This window comes from Pseudophryne corroboree, assembly GCF_028390025.1.
Source record: "Pseudophryne corroboree isolate aPseCor3 chromosome 3 unlocalized genomic scaffold, aPseCor3.hap2 SUPER_3_unloc_73, whole genome shotgun sequence".
NCBI lineage: Eukaryota > Metazoa > Chordata > Amphibia > Anura > Myobatrachidae > Pseudophryne > Pseudophryne corroboree.
Window position 1 is genome coordinate 214,145 of NW_026967567.1, and position 20,931 is coordinate 235,075.

General features: G+C 45.4%; 1 protein-coding gene across 1 annotated transcript in view; it reads right to left on the reverse strand.

Annotated features, from left to right (window-relative positions):
- Window positions 1-5,763: 5,763 nt before the first annotated feature.
- Window positions 5,764-20,931, reverse strand: part of LOC134984687 (zinc finger protein 316-like) — a 72,905-nt gene continuing 57,737 nt past the window's right edge. The window contains exon 8 of the mRNA XM_063950211.1: window positions 5,764-7,369. Coding sequence (XP_063806281.1) covers window positions 6,471-7,369 — 899 coding nt within the window. The 3' untranslated portion in view covers window positions 5,764-6,470. The remainder of the gene's footprint in view (window positions 7,370-20,931) is intronic.

Genomic DNA, 20,931 nt, shown 5'->3' on the forward strand with positions numbered 1-20,931 from the left:
ATTCCACACTTATCATGATCAATGTAAGCAATGCAGCAAATTTGTGTTTCTACTGCTCACTACACAATACACCTTTGTTCCTTACACACGCTGGAAGTCACCCACATGGGCAATCTTCCGTTGAGTGCTGCCTAAACTTTTAGGTCAGAACTGAGAGTTGTATGTGTTCTACAATTTACCCACTTAAATACACAAAATGTATAACAAATAAACGTATCTGATTCTATGCAGATCTATAATGACTATTGACTATAATTTAAATGCTATGATTCAGATTGGATAGCTATCTTGCAGAACATACACTGATATAAATACCCATAATATATATATATATATATATATATATATATATATACATACACACACACATATATCTCTATATATACATATATATATATATATATATACACATACACACACATTATTTTCTACACTTCTATGAAACCCCTCACCCCAACAGAGCCTCTAATTTGCATATCAACAGATGTTCATAGGGTGGTTGAACAGGTTCATTAACATTTCAATGCCTATCTTGTAGCAAACAGAGGGTTAAAAAATCATGGAAAAAAAGAAAAAAAAAGACTATATCTGTGTGTAATTCTTACATCAAGTATTTATCTCACTATTACTATCTCTAGGCCCAATTGAAACTATTTGTAATTGACTATGGCATAGGTTAATTCAATTTATTGGTAGCTTTTAAATGGCGTTGGATTTGTACATATATATTGTTTATTTGTGACAACGGAAACAGATTTCTTTAAACACACTGAAAGTCAGCTGTTAGCTAAGTGGATAGAGAGTGGCCTTCCTAAAATGGCAACTGCTCTTTCCCCTTATTTCCAGCCATGTGCATGTACAAAATGGCGGTCACACAAACACTAGTCGGTCACAAATCACAAGTTATACAAGCACCGGAAGTCTGTTACTTCAGGCCTATGTTAGCAGCATGTGAATAGGCCGCAGCATGCTAACACAGCTATATCATACCTATTCACCAACTTTTAAATGCTCTTTACTTAACAGATAAACAATCCAATCTGAATCAAACACAAAATGACTTATTGTACCTTGTCTTGCAACAAGAAAAATACGCTGCAGCATTTAAAATATTGTGCTTTTTTTGTCACACTCACGCAACAAAGAAATATATTGTCCCTTGAATTTCATATTAGCGCCTTACTGATATCACAAAAAGTCGGCATGCGGTTCAGCAGCATCTAAATGCGTCCATCTTTAGCTGGTAGACCACAGCAGCATCTGTACAGCGCATCATTAAGTACGTGATATCGCGGACGTGGCCCCCAACTGAGAGGGTCAGATTATTTCTAATAAATATTTAAAATCCCAGCGTTAATATATGCTGCGGACGCAAGGCGCATCTTATTACCATATATGATGAAAGTGTGCTGTACGTTGCAAACACTACATCCCTTAAGAGAAAGCAAGCACTCGCACACATTGTCGATTGAGGTCCAATGCTCAGAGATGTATATAACAATTGTATTTTATAACAATTTAATGCAATGCAGGTACAGCACGGACATATTGCGGATGGAACATGAGTTTGTATTGATCAATATGTAACATGGAAATTACTGGCGGTGGTAGACTCACTGAGTATAATGCAGCTGCTGGAGATTATCAATAGCCCTGTATAATAGGATGATGTCGAAGTCAAAAATATTACATAGAGAGAACATGCAGACTCCACATATTATGAGTTGCTATGCTTGTAAATACGCGCAGTGAGCACAGCAATATATGGTAACACGCATTTACACAGACATGCCACAAAGATATATTCAACACATATTTCATACAGCACATAAATTGAACATACCAAGCACCATACATCATAAAGTTTTAAATTATATAATGGAATATAACGTCATGTATGTGTATCATTGGAGCGGAGCAAGATGGACATATTGTGCTTCGTGTCAAAGTAACCAGATTAATGTGTAGATTAATTTGATGCCTGTTACTAAGTTGTAGCACATTGCCATGAGTAGATATGATTGAATGTATGAATATTAAGCCACAATTCAACTGACGACAAAGGACATTCCATTTAAAGCATGTGGACAGGAAACTTAGGCCAGCCCTTTTGATGTCTTCAAGGCTTGCATATGAACTGACCAATGACTCATCATGAATGAGAAAGTTCCCTCCCCTAGACTAATAACAAGAGACCTGTGCACGCCCCCAACTCTCAGGGTATTGCTGATCACACACACAGAGCCGGCTGCCATTTTTGTCCCAGATGATGGTGAAGATGCTGTCTGTCCAGTGGCTGCATGATTTTACTGAGAGTGATATAAATATTTGTTAGAAAATAATTTGACTTGCACAATGGGGATACAATTAGGAGTAACGGATGTGGTATTTGAAATCACTTTACTAAGCAGGTATTGGCTACTAAACTTATCAATGTCATTCCTTCAACTTCCTCCCCCTATTTAAATGTGGTATTAGGCGGCCTTTGTTTACTATAGTGCCCTGAGGAAGCATATATGAGCGAAATGCGCATTGGTCATCTATAGCGGTGTGTTCCTTGCATACTGTATAATCACATACTAAAGTTCACTGTCATGAGCATTAACCTGTGATATTAATGGGAGCGCAATTATTTCAATAAAGAGTGAGGATTTATATTTTTTAATATTTGAGAACTCAGATTGCTATGCTACACATATGAGATGCTTTGCCTACTAAGAGAATTGTCTGTTGGTAGCCGGGATTAAACTCCACGCAGATAACAGAGAATCCTATTGGTAGCCTTATATATATCTGGTTACACCACGGATAGAGTGGAACACTGACACAGAGAACCAGAGTGCCGGCATTCATCCGGCACACACTGCGGCACGATACATTATACTGGCCGCTGCTGTTACTATGGCAGACACCCTTCCCTGATAACAGTGATTTATTCACACTGATCATCTGAATAAGAATTTATATTTCATGTTATGTATGTACAATGTGATTTATGGGAACGAGTCAGACGGTATGAGGATGTCTTATGATTTGCACTTACAGCCACACAATCATATGGTTGTATGCTAGCATCTAATTAAACATTACATTGCAGCAATTACATTGTGATATAACTGTGGTATAAAGATCACTACATTATAATCCTTCACCTTGTTCATATTGATCCTCATACGGGGTAATCAATGTACTTCCATTATACTGATTTCTGCCCCCATGTGTTATGGCTGACTAACATTGACTGCTCGGTTCTGCATTCATTTGGAAACAATAACACATTCTATGCAGAATAATAGAGACAGTCACACACTGGTGTATCCACAAAGTAACAATCATTACAATATTGTAACAGTGCGCAAACTTACCAGACAGGATTACTTTTCTCTAAAAAGATCCAGTTCTCAGCACTGTAATATTGATGTTGGCATAATAATCATAGGTTATAATACATACCTAGTACTGTTTAGAGTACCTGATGCAAACAATATTTTATTCAATATAATACTCTTTATTCACTTTATTTTTCATATCTTTTCACATATTCCTTTATTTTACTACTTTGCTTGATATTTGTAATAAAGGACATTTCAGTCCGAATAATACATAGCGATACATCAGACAACTAGTGGTAATAAACTATTATTATGTAAGATTGCGGGTGCAGAAAAAAACTGATCGCACATTACGCTCCTTCATTTTCTCTATTTACACCTAGACTCATCTATTTTATATGGATTGGACACATACATCAAGTAACAAAGAAGGTCGGGAGGAAATGTTTTTGGACACGTTTACCCTTTATTCAGACATTACCATCTGAGGTAAAACACTTAGACAAAGCTTTCAGTTCTCCTCATGGTACAATCTGGCTGTTACACACAGGTACACCTTATTACACAGCTAGTTTCCTCTAATGTATACTATACTCTGACTCCGGTTACTGCTCGGAGTCTTGTTCTTATGTATCTGCATTTCCCTGTCACATGACTCTGTACCTTAATACACAGCTAGTTTCCTCTAATGTATACTATACTCTGACTCCGGTTACTGCTTGGAGTCTTGTTCTTATGTATCTGCATCTCCCTGTCACATGACTCTGTACCTTATTACACAGCTAGTTTCCTCTAATGTATACTATACTCTGACTCCGGTTATTGCTCGGAGTCTTGTTCTTATGTATCTGCATCTCCCTGTCACATGACTCTGTACCTTATTACACAGCTAGTTTCCTCTAATGTATACTATACTCTGACTCCGGTTACTGCTCGGAGTCTTGTTCTTATGTATCTGCATCTCCCTGTCACATGACTCTGTACCTTATTACACAGCTAGTTTCCTCTAATGTATACTATACTCTGACTCCGGTTATTGCTTGGAGTCTTGTTCTTATGTATCCGCATTTCCTTGTCACATGACTCTGTAACTGTGTAACTCCGGTCACTGTGCAATGTATTATATAATGATTTTATGTTCATCAATAAAAATTATTATAAAAACAAAACAAAAGTGGACGCCAGGAAGAGGCAACAACTACAGACCAGCGAGTCTTACATCAGTAGTAGGGACATTGGTGGAAACACTCATAAGAAAGCGTTGTAGATTATCTCAAATCCAGCAATTTACAGGATCCCACACAGCATGGAGTCACTTGGGGGGAGATCATGTCACACAAATCTTACTGACGTTTCTGTGTGACTAAAGTGATGGATAAAGGTGGAGCCGTGGATATAGCTTATCTAGACTTTAGTAAGACTTTTCACACTGTTCCACATCGCAGACTGCTAAATAAACTTGAAAGTTTGGGATTGGATATTAGGATTATTGAATGGATAAGATCTTGGTTGAAGGATAGAAAACAGAGAGTTGTGGTAAATGGAGTGCAGTCACAGGAGGGAAATGTTACCAGTGGAGTACCCCAGGGATCTGTACTTGGACCAGTGCTTTTTAATATCTTTATTGGTGACATTGCAAATGGCATTAAATGGAAAGTATGCCTTTTTGCAGATGACACAAAGGTATGCAACAGGGTAGACACACCAGGAGGGGTAAAACAAATGATTGAGGATCTAGGTAGACCAGAGGAATGGTCAAGAGTGCGGCAATTACAGTTTACATACCGAAAAATGCTAAATCATGCACTTGGTTCTCAAATATACAAATAATAAATATATTATTAATGGCTCTATACTGGGAACTACTGAGGGGGAAAGGGATCTAGGAGTCACTATCTCAGGTGATATAAAGGCAGGTAAGAAATGTAACAGCAATGGAGGAAAGCTAGTCAGATGCTTGGCTGCATTGGGAGAGGAATCAGCAGCAGAATGACACTGTATGGGTCATTGGAAAGCGCTAATCCATAATACTGTGTCCAGTTCTGGAGGCCATATCTTCAGAAGGATAGTAAGACATTAGAGAGTGTTTCTATGTGTATAGGCCGGGTGTCACACACAGAGCAGAGATATATATATATATATATATATATATATAATTATGCCCCAGGCTGATTACTGCATCTACAACAGATATAGGGGCTTATGTGACAGCCTGTGAGATACAGATGTGGGGCGACACTGGCACAGCTGCCCATATGTAAAGTGGCACTCATTATTAGGCAGAGCAGAGGTGTGTACCAAGAACGTGACAGCCAGACCGTATCCCTATCATTAGGTAATAGGCACTTACCCCTGTCACCCCAGGATGGTACTCCCACACTCCGTCACCTCCAGGATGGTACTCCCACACTCCGTCACCTCCAGTCTGGTACTCCCACACTCCGTCACCTCCAGGCTGGTACTCCCACACTCCGTCACCTCCAGGCTGGTACTCCCACACTCCGTCACCCCAGGCTAGTACTCCCACACTCCGTCACCTCCAGGCTGGTACTCCCACACTCCTCTGGGCGATCCAGTTCCAGAAACTACTACTCATGCTAGAAAGTGACCCCCCTCCCCCCCACACAATGAGAGCAGGTGATCTTACAGAACAGGTAACAGGGAAACAGAAACATAAAACTACAGGTATAAGATGTAATGTGACACAAGTGATAGATGTGAGAGGTCACATAGAGCCGGGATCAGGATACGTTGTGTAATGAGAGGTCAGACATAAAGCTTCCCCCATATTGGTTGGTAACGCAGTAGCCTTGCCCTTTGTAGGTGAGACTCTATCATAAGGACGTTTCACCACAACTGAGTCACAGCCAACTGGTATCACCCACACCTGGAGCTCAGCTAGACAGCCACTTAGGATTGGTATTGGTTTCCGAGTACACAGAGCAATAGAGAGGTCATCGGCATAGCAGTGGTAGACCAGGGCATGACATCTGATTGTTTCACTCAGTAGCAGCATGTATATTGCAAAAAGCATAGGAGATAGGACAGGACCTTGAGGAACATTGCATGGCAATGGTGATGTTGAGATAACAAAGGTTCCTCAACTGTGTGATGTCTATTGTGTGAAACAAAGCTGATTTACTTCTCAAACTCAGAATATGTGTGACTTCTCTCATGTCTAACAAGATGTGATTTCTGTGTAAAACATTTCTCACACTCAGAACATGGAAATGGTTTCTCACCTGTGTGACTTCTCTGATGTATAACAAGTTGTGACTTATCTATAAAACATTTCCCACACTCAGAACATGGAAATGGTTTTTCACCTCTATGACATCTCTCATGTTTAAAAAGATCTGATTTTTGTATAAAACATTTCCCACACTCAGAACATGGAAATAGTTTCTCACCTGTGTGACGTCTCTCATGTATAACAAGATCTGATTTCTGTACAAAACATTTCCCACACTCAGAACATGGAAATAGTTTTTCACCTGTGTGACTTCTCTCATGTCTAACAAGATGTGACTTATCTATAAAACATTTCCCACACTCAGAACATGGAAATGGTTTTTCACCTGTGTGACTTCTCTCATGTCTAACAAGACGTGACTTACATATAAAACATTTACCACACTCAGAACATGGAAATGGCCTATCACCTGTATGGCCTTTCACATGTCTAACAAGACGTGACTTACATATAAAACATTTCCCACACTCAGAACATATCAGTGGCCTCCCACCTGCCTTAGCTGGCTGATGGGTAATACACTTTGTGTTCTGTGTAAAACATTTGGCATCTACAGAACAGGGAAACACTGTATCTACTCTCAGAGCTGTAACAGATGCACCAATATCAGAATGATCAGGAGAACATTTCCCAGGATCAGGGGGATCAGCTGATAGAGCTGGATGTATAATTGGGGTAATGAGGTTATCTCCTGGAGAATCCGGTCTACTGTCATTATCTTTTATGTCACAATCCGGGGATAACATTAGATGTCCTTCTGAGATATTCCTGCTTGTGTGTCCATCTGCTGGAAATAAAATACATTATGGAAATGTGACATTTTCTGTAACAATACTAATCTTGTAAACAATAGGAGAAGATGACTCTCTGGGACACTTAATTGTAAATGTGTGTGTACAATAATATATATATTTTTTTTAAATTAGGATGATTGGACTGGGGTATAACTAACACTGAGGGATCATGTGGGATTACTACAGATGACATGAGCTGTTGCCATAATGTATACTTGAAGAAGCCCAAATCTTTCTATCAGTAGCTGGAAGACTTCCTGATGTAGGGACCAGTCCCTTGGAACATCCTGCCTCAGTCTCAGCTATTCGGCCACTGTATACTCCTAGCCTGATACATGGAACACGTGAGGTGACTCTCTCTACACAATATATCAGCTTTCTCATACGTCCTAGAGGATGCTGGGGTCCACTTCATGACCATGGGGTATAGACGGTTCCACAGGAGCCATGGGCACTCTTAAGACTCTTCAATGGGTGTGAAATGGCTCCTCCCTCTATGCCCTCCTCCAGACCTCAGCTTTAGAAATGTGCCCAGGCCGACTGGATGCACTCTGAGGAGCTCTACTGAGTTTCTCTGAAAAGACTTATGTTAGTTTTTTTTATTTTCAGGGAGAACTGCTGGCAACAGCCAACCTGCTTCGTGGGACTGAGGGGAGAGAAGTAGAACCAACTTCCTGAAGAGTTTCATGGCTCTGCTTCTGGCTGACAGGACACCATTAGCTCCTGAAGGGTACTGAACGCTAGCCGTGCCTAGATGCTCACTCCAACAGCCCGCCATCACCCCCCTCACAGAGCCAGAAGTCAGGTGAGTATGAGAAGACAGATCTTTTATCAAGTAAAGTGACGGCTGAGGTACAGCGCGCCATTGCTGCCCACACACACAGGCACTGCAGGGTGCAGGGCGCAGGGGGGCGCCCTGGGTAGCAAAATACCTATAAAAACTGGCAAAAAGGGAGGCATAAAATGCCAAGGCACAGCCCTACCCCCTCCAGTATAAATATTAAACAAAGTCTCTGAGGTAAAAACGTGCCATTGTGGGGGCGGAGCTTCTTTCTCAGGCAGCCAGCACACTGGTCAGCGCCATTTTCTCTCTCTCCTCAGGCTGCAGAGACAACGCTGGTCCTCCTTCATTTCTGACTACAAGTATTTAGGGTGTAAATAAGGGGGGCACAAGCGATTTTAGTGCATTACAAGTGTGTTTACTGTGTAAAAGCGCTGCATGTCAGTGGGCATTCTGTGTTCACAGGCATTAGATACTGGCGCTGGGGTTGTGAACTGGCTGCTCCTAAACTGTGTCCCTCTGACAGATTTTACTGTGGGTCTGTCCCCTATAAATCCCAGTGTGTCTGTGTGTTGCACAAGTGTGTGACATGTCTGAGGCAGGGAGTTCTTCCCCGGAGGAAGCCATATTAGGGACACAGAGTGGTAATGTGGTGGCTCTGCCGACATACCAAGAGCCTGCATGGGTGAAAGAAATACGTGATAGTATGCATCATATCAATAGGAGATTAGATAAGTCTGAATCTCATGCTGAGTGCTGGAGAAAATCTGTGGAAGATGTGATTTTTCAGGGCTCTGTTCTTCCATCCGCAGGCGACCCCTCTGGGTCACATTAGAGACCATTTGCGAATATTGTGAATACTGATACCGACACGGACACCGATTCCTGTGTCGACGATAGTGACTCCAGGAATATAGATCATAAATTGGCAAAAAATATACAATATATGATTGTGGCTATAAGGGAAGTTCTGGAAGTCATGGAAGCCGCTCCTGTACCTCAGGAGAAGGCTTATTTCTATAAAGAAAAGAAATCCAAGGTCACTTTACCTCCTTCCCACGAGCTTAGTACTCTCTTTGAAGGGATGTGGGTAAATCCCAAGAGAATACAGATAGCTTATCCTTTCCCGGTAGAGGACAGGAATAAATGGGAGTCACCCCCTGTGTTAGACAGTGCACTGTCCAGGTTGACAAAGAAGGTAATTCTCCCTGCACCTGGAACGGTTTCACTAAAGGAGCCGGCAGACCGAAAGATGGAAACTACATTGAAATCCATTTATGTTGCCAATGGTACGCTGCTCAGGCCCACAATAGCTTGCGCGTGGGTGAGTCGCGCTATTGAAAAATGGCCAGAAAGCGTGTCATCAGAAATTGACACGATTGATAAGGATGAGATACTCCTTAAGTTAGGGAATATCAAAGACGCTGCCGCATACATGCTAGAAGCAATGAAAGATATTGGACTCTTGAGTTCACAGGCCGCTACCATAGCAGTATCGGCTAGGCAGGCGTTGTGGATTCGCCAGTGGAACGCGGATGCAGATTCCAAAAGACATATGGAGGCTCTCCCGTATAAAGGTGAGGCCTTATTTGACGATGGACTGGATGCGTTCGTCTCGGCGGCTACCGCAGGTAAGTCGACATTTTTGCCCTCTGCACCGGCACTGGCAAAAAAGACATATCATTCTCACATGCAGTCCTTTAGGCCCAATAAATACAAAAAAGCGAGAGGTTTGCAGGTAGGGGAAAAAAGTCCACAGTAGCTTCAGGTTCCCAGGAGCAGAAGTCTACCCCTGCTAAATCTTCAGCATGACGCTGGGGCTCCCTTGCGGGAGGCAGCTCGGGTGGGCGCACGTCTCAAACTGTTCAGCCAAGGTTGGATTCTGTCTGGCCTGGATCCCTGGGTGTTGCAAAATAGTGTCCCAGGGATACAAGCTGGAGATTCAGGACGTCCCCCCTTGACGATTTTTCAAATCGACCGTGCCAGCTTCTCTCCCAGAAAGAGAGGCAGTAACAGCGGCAATCCAAAAATTATGTCAGGATCAGGTCATAGTCCTGGTACCTTTGTCACAACAAGGAGAGGGGTTTTATTCAAGCCTTTTTGTAGTTCCGAAGCTGGATGGCTCGGTCAGACCGATCCTAAACCTAAAAAATCTGAAACTCTACTTGAAACAATTCAGGTTCAAAATGGAATCAATGAGGGCAGTGATTTCCAGTCTGGAGGAGGGGGATTACATGGTGTCTGTAGACATAAAGGATGCTTACCTGCATGTTCCCATTTATCCTCCTCACCTGGCTTATCTGAGATTCGCGGTTCAGGATTGCCATTACCAATTCCAGACGTTACCTTTCAGTCTCTCCACGGCGCCAAGGGTATTCACCAAGGTGATGGCGGAGATTATGGTTCTACTGCGTCAAAAAGGAGTCAATATAATTCCTTATCTAGACGATCTCCTGATAAAGGCGAGATCCAGGGAGCAGTTGTTACAAAACATCACACTCTCCCTGTCCATACTCCAACAACACGGTTGGGTCATAAATTATCGGAAGTCACAGTTGAAACCGACAACAAGATTGTCTTTTCTCGGGATGATCCTGGACACAGAAGTTCAGAGAGTTTTTCTTCCGCTGGAAAAGGCTCTGGAAATCCAGATAATGGTAAAACAGATATTGAAACCAACAAGTGTGTCGATCCATCAGTGCATTCGGTTGTTGGGGAAAATGGTGGCGGCCTACGAGGCCATACAGTTTGTCAGGTTCTATGCCAGAGTTTTACAGTGGGACCTATTGGACAAGTGGTCGGTTTCCAACCTACACCTGCACAGAAAGATAATCATGTCATCGAAAGCCAGGATTTCACTACTGTGGTGGCTACACAGCTCTCACCTACTAGAGCGACGCAGGTTCGGGATCCAGGACTGGCTCCTGTCGAAGTCGAAAAATATTGCAATACACACATCACGTACAAACTACACACAGATGGCCTCCGTGCGCGTACTTATTCTGCTGTGCTTGCACATATTCGCAATTTGCGTATGGTCGCTCCTGCGGTCCTGCGCATTAGCGCGTGGTATGAGTATTTATGGTAGTGTTTGTATTCGCATGGAAAAGCCATAAAAACACATTACATATTTAATCCAAATAGTGCACAATGTACACATAGTCTCCCTGCATCACACCAGCAAGTTACAACAGTTTAAAAGGTATCAGAACAAAGGGATTCACCTTTACAGGATAGGAGGGGACAGAACTAGGTTATAAGGTGTTGTTTGGTATCCAGCTGTACGGTATATTTAAGGACAATATTCCGGTGTTGGTTTGCAGAAGACCGCACGCTCCTGCGAATAGTTATGCGCAGGAGCAGAATATAAATATAAACTGTGTTTACTGTGCATTTGTTATGCGGCTGGAATCCAGAGGAGACCATCTGCAAGTGCAACTGGAACAGACATCGCCCACCTATTCAAACCAACCTATGACATCTCCTGTACTGTAAATGACCATCCCTGTGTCCAATGGACAAAGAGATTACCGTATCCATTGTGTTAGGTTTTGGAAGATTGTATAAAAGAGCCAGCTGCATGCCTGGTCACACACAGACTCTTAAGGTCATCTACCCTGATGACTGAGGACTAGACTGGGAAGCGCAGGCGAAAACCAAACAAGTATGTACCATTGACTGTAGCCATTATTCTATTGTATTGTATTGTTTATATTGTTACCCCCTGCAAGTAAAGAACCATTGGTGGGTTAGACCCCAACCTAGTTTTGAACTACAATTGGTGTCGTGTTCCATTTTCTTGCTAAGGTTTAAAGTGTATTACAGCCACTCGGGCTGCTGCATTGTGCTAACAGCGTATAGGCCTGTGTACGCAAACTGTGTAGTCCCTACGCCATTTCGGCGTACATACGCAGAGTGCGTACACTGAGCGACCTTGTGTACATAAGGTTTGTAAATAATATAAAGGTGAAAGGTTAATTACTGCGGCCGCAGCGGCTCAACATTAAAGTGTATTAAGTGTGTTTAAAGTATAAGCTTTTTAGTCCTGTAAATAAACCAGGTTTATACGCCTGGTAACCACGGATGCAAGTCTCCGAGGCAGGGGAGCTGTCACACAAAGAGAAAGCTTCCAAGGAAAATGGTCAAGTCAGGAAGCCTGCCTTCACATAAACGTGCTAGAATTGAGAGCCATTTACAACGGCCTTCAACAAGTGGTACATCTTCTTCAAGATCATCCCGTGCAGATGCAGTCGGACAATGTAGCAGCAGTCGCGTAAATAAACAGGCAAGGCGGAATGAAAAGCAGAGCGGCAATGGCAGAGGTGACGAAGATCCTCCACTGGGCAGAAAGACATCTAAAGGCTCTGTCTGCAATTTTCATTCCGGGAGTATACAATTGGGAAGCAGACTTCCTCAGCAGACCCGATCTCCATCCAGGAGAATGGGGCCTCCACCAAGAAGTCTTCACAGAGGTGACAAGTCTTTGGGGAGTTCCTCAAGTAGACATGATGGCATCTCGTCTCAACAAGAAACTTCAGAGATATTGTTCCAGGTCGAGAGACCCACAAGCAGTAGCGGTGGATGCGCTAGTGGCCCAGTGGGTTTTCCGGTCGGTGTATGTCTTCCCTCCACATCCGCTGAGCCCAAAAGTGCTCAGGATCATAAGAAGAACAAGAGTTCGAGCTATCTTCATTGCCCCAGACTGGCCAAGGAGGGCTTGGCACCCAGATCTTCAGGAGTTGCTCATAGACAATCCTCTGCCTCTTTCTGAGGACCTGCTGCAGCAGGGGCCGTGCGTGTATCAAGACTTACGGCAGCTACGTTTGATGGCATGGCTGTTGAGCGCAGGATCCTTGCCCAAAAGGGTATTCCCAAGGAAGTCACATCGTAACATTACCACCGTATTTGGAGAAAATATGTATCTTGGTGTGAGTCCAAGAAGGCTCCTACGGAAGAGTTCCAGTTGGGACGTTTTCTCCATTTTCTGCAGGCTGGTGTGGTGTTGGCTTCTGATTGGGATCGATCAAGGTGCAGATTTTGGCCTTGTCAGTGTTTTTCCAAAAAACAATTGGCCTCTCTTCCAGAGGGTCAGACCTTTGTGAAAGGGGTTCTGCACATCCAGCCTCCATTTGTGCCTCCTGTGGCACCATGGAACATTAATATGGTGTTGCGGTTCCTTCAATCGGATTGGTTTGAGTCTCTACAAGAGATAGAGTTGAAGTTACTCACTTGGAAAGTGGTGATGCTTTTGGCATTGGCATCCACAAGGCAGGTGTCTGAATTGGGGGCCTTGTCTCACAAGAGCCCTTACCTGATCTTCCATGAAGATAGGGCAGAGTTGAGAACTCGTCAGCATTTTCTTCCAAAAGTGGTTTAATCTTTCCACATAAACCAACCTATTGTGGTGCCAGTAGTTACTGACACGTTCACTGAGTCAAAGTCTCTAGATGTGGTTAGGGCTTTGAAGATTTATGTCACTAGAACAGCTAGGTTACGGAAAACAGAGGCTCTGTTTGTCCTCTATGCTCCCAACAAGATTGGGTGTCCTGCTTCCAAGCAGACCATTGCGCACTGGATCAGAGGTACGATTCAGCAAGCTCATTTTACGGCTGGATTGCCGTTACCGACGTCGGTGAAGGCCCATTGTACTAGGAAGGTGAGATCATCCTGGGCGGCTGCCCGGGTGGTCTCGGCATTACAACTTTGCCGAGCAGCTACTTAGTCAGGGTCAAACACATTTGCAAAATTCTACAAGTTTGACACCTTGGCCGATGAAGACTTCAAGTTCGGTCAATTGGTGCTGCAGGGTCATCCGCACTCTCCCGCCCGTACTGGAGCTTTGGTATAAACCCCACGGGCATGAAGTGGACCCCAGCATCCTCTAGGACGTATGAGAAAACAGGATTTTGATAAATACCGGTAAATCCTTTTCTCCTAGTCCATAGAGGATGCTGGGCGCCCGTCCCAGTGTGCACTTTACGTGCAGTTTAGTTATTAGAGTTACACAAGTTGTGTTATCTTAGTTTCAGCATGTTGCTGCAATTGGTTCATGCCTGTTGGCGTGTTATGTTGAATGCCATGTGTGTGGCATGGTTGGGGTGTGAGTTGGTATGTATCTCACCACTAATTTTAAAGTAAATCCTTTCATCAAAATGTCCGTCTCCCTGGGCACAGTTCCTATAACTGAGGTCTGGAGGAGGGGCATAGAGGGAGAAGCCAGTTCACACCTATTGAAAAGTATTAAGGGTGCCCATGGCTCCTGCGGAACCATCTATACCCCATGGTCATGAAGTGGACCCCAGCATCCTCTACGGACTAGGAGAAAATAAGAATTTACTCACCGGTAATTCTATTTCTCGTAGTCCGTAGTGGATGCTGGGGACTCCGTAAGGACCATGGGGAATAGCGGCTCCGCAGGAGACTGGGCACAACTAAAGAAAGCTTTAGGACTACCTGGTGTGCACTGGCTCCTCCCCCTATGACCATCCTCCAAGCCTCAGTTAGGGTACTGTGCCCGGAAGAGCTGACACAATAAGGAAGGATTTTGAATCCCGGGTAAGACTCATACCAGCCACACCAATCACACCGTACAACTTGTGATATGAAACCCAGTTAACAGCATGATAACAGAGGAGCCTCTGAATAGATGGCTCACAACAATAACCCGATTAGTTAACAATAACTATGTACAAGTATTGCAGACAATCCGCACTTGGGATGGGCGCCCAGCATCCACTACGGACTACGAGAAATAGAATTACCGGTGAGTAAATTCTTATTTTCTCTGACGTCCTAGTGGATGCTGGGGACTCCGTAAGGACCATGGGGATTATACCAAAGCTCCCAAACGGGCGGGAGAGTGCGGATGACTCTGCAGCACCGAATGAGAGAACTCAAGGTCCTCCTCAGCCAGGGTGTCAAATTTGTAAAATTTTACAAAGGTATTTGACCCTGACCAAGTTGCAGCTCGGCAAAGTTGTAAAGCCGAGACCCCTCGGGCAGCCGCCCAAGATGAGCCCACCTTCCTTGTGGAGTGGGCTTTTACAGATTTTGGACGTAGCAGTCCTGCCACAGAATGCGCAAGCTGAATTGTACTACAAATCCAGCGAGCAATAGTCTGCTTAGAAGCAGGAGCACCCAGCTTGTTGGGTGCGTACAGGATAAATAGCGAGTCAGATTTTCTGACTCCAGCCGTCCTGGAAACATATATTTTCAGGGCCTTGACAACGTCCAGCAACTTGGAGTCCTCCAAGTCTTTCGTAGCCGCAGGCACCACAATAGGTTGGTTCAGGTGAAACGCTGAAACCACCTTAGGGAGAAACTGAGGACGAGTCCTCAATTCTGCCCTGTCCGCATGAAAAATCAGATAAGGGCTTTTACAGGATAAAGCCGCCAATTCTGACACGCGCCTGGCCGAAGCCAGGGCCAACAGCATGACCACTTTCCACGTGAGATATTTTAAATCCACAGAATTAAGTGGTTCAAACCAATGTGATTTGAGGACCCCCTAAACTACATTGAGATCCCAAGGTGCCACTGGAGGCACAAAAGGAGGCTGTATATGCAGCACTCCCTTGACAAACGTCTGAACTTCAGGAACTGAAGCCAGTTCTTTCTGGAAGAAAATCGACAGGGCCGAAATTTGAACCTTAATGGATCCCAATTTGAGGCCCATAGACACTCCTGTTTGCAGGAAATGCAAGAATCGACCCAGTTGAAATTCTTCCGTCGGGGCCTTCCTGGCCTCGCACCACTCAACATATTTTCGCCAAATGCGGTGATAATGCTTTGCGGTTACATCCTTCCTGGCTTTTATCAAGGTAGGGATGACTTCCTCCGGAATGCCTTTTTCCTTTAGGATCCGGCGTTCAACCGCCATGCCGTCAAACGCAGCCGCGGTAAGTCTTGGAACAAACAGGGTCCCTGCTGGAGCAGGTCCCGTCTTAGAGGTAGAGGCCATGGGTCCTCTGTGAGCATCTCTTGAAGTTCCGGGTACCAAGTTCTTCTTGGCCAATCCGGAGCCACGAGTATAGTTCTTACTCCTTTCCGTCTTATAATTCTCAGTACCTTGGGTATGAGAGGCAGAGGAGGTAACACATAAACCGACTGGTACACCCACGGCGTCACCAGAGCGTCCACAGCTATCGCCTGAGTGTCCATTGACCTGGCGCAATATCTTTTTAGTTTTTTGTTGAGGCGGGACGCCATCATGTCCACCTTTGGTTGTTCCCAACGGTTTACAATCATGTGGAGGCCTTCCGGGTGAAGTCCCCACTCTCCCGGGTGGAGGTCGTGTCTGCTGAGGAACTCTGCTTCCCAGTTGTCCACTCCCGGAATAAACACTGCCGACAGTGCTATCACATGATTTTCCGCCCATCGGAGAATCCTTGCAGCTTCTGCCATCGCCCTCCTGCTTCTTGTGCCGCCCTGTCTGTTTACGTGGGCGACCGCCGTGATGTTGTCAGACTGGATCAGCACCGGCTGGTCCTGAAGCAGAGGTCTCGCTTGGCTTAGGGCATTGTAAATGGCCCTTAGCTCCAGGATATTTATGTGAAGTGAAGTCTCCAGGTTTGACCACAGTCCCTGGAAATTTCTTCCCTGTGTGACTGTTCCCCAGCCTCGAAGGCTGGCATCCGTGGTCACCAGGACCCAGTCCTGAATGCCGAATCTGCAGCCCTCTAAGAGATGAGCACTCTGTAGCCACCACAGGAGAGACACCTTGTCCGTGGCGACAGGTTTATCCGCTGATGCATCTGAAGATGCGATCCGGACCATTTGTCCAGCAGGTCCCACTGGAAAGTTCTTGCGTGGAATCTGCCGAATGGAACTGCTTCGTAAGAAGCCACCATTTTCCCCAGGACCCTTGTGCATTGAAGCACCGATACTTGACCTGGTTTTAGGAGGTTTCTGACTAGATCGGATAACTCCCTGGGCTTTCTCCTCTGGAAGAAATACCTTTTTCTGGTCTGTGTCCAGAATCATCCCTAGGAACAGAAGGCATGTCGTCGGGATCAGCTATGATTTTGGAATATTGAGAATCCAACCGTGCTGTCGTAACACTTCTTGAGATAGTGCTACCCCGACTACCAACTGTTCCTTGGATCTCGCCCTTATCAGGAGATCGTCCAAGTACGGGATCATTTCCTGTACCACAAACCTGAGGTACCCTTGGTGAGAAGGGTAAATGGGGACATGTAGGTAAGCATCCTTGATGTCCAGCGACACCATATAATCCCCTTCCTCCAGGCTCGAGATAACCGCTCTCAGTGATTCCATCTTGAATTTGAACGTCTTCATGTAAGTGTTCAATGACTTCAGATTTAAAATGGGTCTCACCGAACCGTCCGGTTTCGGTACCACAAACATCGTGGAATAGTAACCCTTTCCTTGTTGCAGGAGGGGTACCTTGGTTATCACCTGCTGGGAATACAGCTTGTGAATAGCCTCTAACACCGCCTCCCTGTCGGAGGGGGTTGTCGGTAAGGCAGATTTTAGGAAACGGCGGGGGGGAGACGTCTCGAATTCCAACTTGTACCCCTGAGATACTACCTGAAGGATCCAGGGATCCACCTGTGAGCGAGCCCACTGTGTGCTGAAATTCTTGAGACGGGCCCCCACCGTACCTGAGTCCGCCTGTAGAGCCCCAGCGTCAAGCTGAGGACTTGGCGGAAGCGGGGGAGGACTTCTGTTCCTGAGAACTGGCTGTTTGCTGCAGCTTTTTTCCTCTACCTTTGCCACGTGGCAGAAATGAGGAGCCTTTCGCCCGCTTGCCCTTATGGGGCCGAAAGGACTGTGTATGATAATACGGCGTCTTCTTCTGCTGTGAGGTAACCTGGGGTAAAAACGTGGATTTCCCAGCAGTTGCCGTGGAAACCAGGTCCGACAGACCTACCCCAAATAACTCCTCCCCTTTATAAGGCAATACTTCCATATGCCTTTTTGAATTGGCATCACCTGACCACTGCCGAGTCCATAACCCTCTCCTGGCGGAAATGGACATAGCACTTACTCTTGATGCCAGCCGGCAAATATCCCTCTGTGCATCACGCATGTATAAAAAAGCATCCTTTAAATGCTCTAAAGTCAGTAATATACGGTCCCTATCCAGGCTATCAATATTTTCTGTCAGGGAATCTGACCATGCCACCCCAGCACTGCACATCCAGGCTGAGGCGATCGCTGGTCACAGTATAACACCAGTGTGTGTGTATATACACTTCAGGATAGTCTCCTGCTTTCTGTCAGCAGGTTCCTTAAGGGCGGCCGTATCCGGAGACGGTAGTGCCACCTGTTTGGACAAGCGTGTGAGCGCCTTATCCACCTTAGGGGGTGTTTCCCAACGTGCCCTATCCTCTGGCGGGAATGGGTACGCTACCAATAACCTCTTAGGAATTATCAGTTTTTTATCGGGAGAAACCCACGCTTCATCACACACTTCATTTAATTCCTCAGATGCAGGAAAAACTACAGGTAGTTTTTTCTCACCAAACATAATACCCTTTTTTGTGGTACCTGTATTATCAGAAATGTGTAAAATATTTTTTATTGCCTCAATCATGTAACGTGTGGCCCTACTGGAAGTTACATTTGTCTCCTCGTCGTCGATACTGGAGTCAGTATCCGTGTCAACGTCTGTATCTGCCATCTGAGGTAGCGGGCGTTTTAGAGCCCCTGATGGCCTCTGAGACGCCTGGACAGGCACAAGCTGAGAAGCCGGCTGTCCCATGTCGTCAAACTTCTTATGTAAAGAGCTGACACTGTCACATAATTCCTTCCATAAGCCCATCCACTCAGGTGTCGACCCCGCAGGGGGTGACAACCCATCTACAGGCAATTGCTCCGCCTTCACATCATTTTCCTCCTCATACATGTCGACACAATCGTACCGACACACAGCACACACACAGGGAATGCTCTGATAGAGGACAGGACCCCACCTAGCCCTTTGGAGAGACAGAGGGAGAGTATGCCAGCACACACCAGAGCGCTATATATATAGAGGGATATCACTATAGTGTTTTCCCCTATAGCTGCTGTTATAATTAATACTGCGCCTAAATAGTGCCCCCCCTCTCTTTTTTACCCTTTTCTGTAGTGCAGGACTGCAGGGGAGTCAGGGAGACGTCCTTCCAGCGGAGCTGTGAGGGAAAATGGCGCCAGTGTGCTGAGGGAGATAGCTCCGCCCCCTTCTCGGCTGACTTTTCTCCCGCTTTTATGGAAAATCTGGCAGGGGTTAATGTACACCCAAATAGCCCTGGGGACTATATGTAATGTATTTTTGCCAGCCAAGGTGTTAATATTGCTTCTCAGGGCGCCCCCCCCCAGCGCCCTGCACCCGTCAGTGACCGCAGTGTGAGGTGTGTATGAGGAGCAATGGCGCACAGCTGCAGTGCTGTGCGCTACCTTGATGAAGACTGATGTCTTCTGCCGCCGATTTTCTGGACCACTTCTTGCTTCTGGCTCTGTAAGGGGGCCAGCGGCGCGGCTCTGGGACCGGACTCTGAGGCTGGGCCTGTGTTCGATCCCTCTGGAGCTAATGGTGTCCAGTAGCCTAAGAAGCCCAAGCTGGCTGCAAGCAGGCAGGTTCGCTTCTTCTCCCCTTAGTCCCTCGATGCAGTGAGCCTGTTGCCAGCAGGTCTCACTGAAAATAAAAAACCTAAACTAACTTTCTTTCTAAGAAGCTCAGGAGAGCCCCCTAGTTTGCACCCAGCTCGGTCGGGCACAAAAATCTAACTGAGGCTTGGAGGAGGGTAATAGGGGGAGGAACCAGTGCACACCAGGTAGTCCTAAAGCTTTCTTTAGTTGTGCCCAGTCTCCTGCGGAGCCGCTATTCCCCATGGTCCTTACGGAGTCCCCAGCATCCACTAGGACATCAGAGAAAAGGATTTACCGGTAGGTATCAAAATTCTGTTTTCCTACTTCTACCACCATCCCATTGCTTTCCTGGCACACCCGCTGTCTGAGAATACTCGGAGACGCTTCTCCAGTAACCACTGATGGAAACATTTATCTACTGTCCATACTGCTCTGACTTACAGTATATTTATGTGATGCTTCACTTCCCATAATTATATACCTTATACTATTGTCTGGTAACACAGTGACGTGAGGGAAAGAGCAGGAGTATAATAGGGGGCTGATGGCTCCTGATGTATGAGATACACCAGAGAGTGTGGGGAGGAGACTGGTCAGATCTCTGGGCTGGTAACAAACAGTGACATGATGTGAGGGGGAGAGCAGGAGTATAATAGGGGCTGATGGCTCCTGATGTATGAGATACATCAGAGAGTGTGGGGAGGAGACTGGTCAGATCTCTGGGCTGGTAACACACAGTGACATGATGTGAGGGGGAGAGCAGGAGTATAATAGGGGCTGATGGCTCCTGATGTATGAGATACACCAGAAAGTGTGGTGAGGAGACTGGTCAGATCTCTGGGCTGGTAACACACAGTGACATGATGTGAGGGGGAGAGCAGGAGTATAATAGGGGCTGATGGCTCCTGATGTATGAGATACATCAGAGAGTGTGGGGAGGAGACTGGTCAGATCTCTGGGCTGGTAACACACAGTGACATGATGTGAGGGGGAGAGCAGGAGTATAATAGGGGCTGATGGCTCCTGATGTATGAGATACACCAGAGAGTGTGGGGAGGAGACTGGTCAGATCTCTGGGCTGGTAACACACACTGACATGATGTGAGGGGGAGAGCAGGAGTATAATAGGAGCTGATGGGTCCTGATGTATGAGATACACCAGAGAGTGTGTGGAGG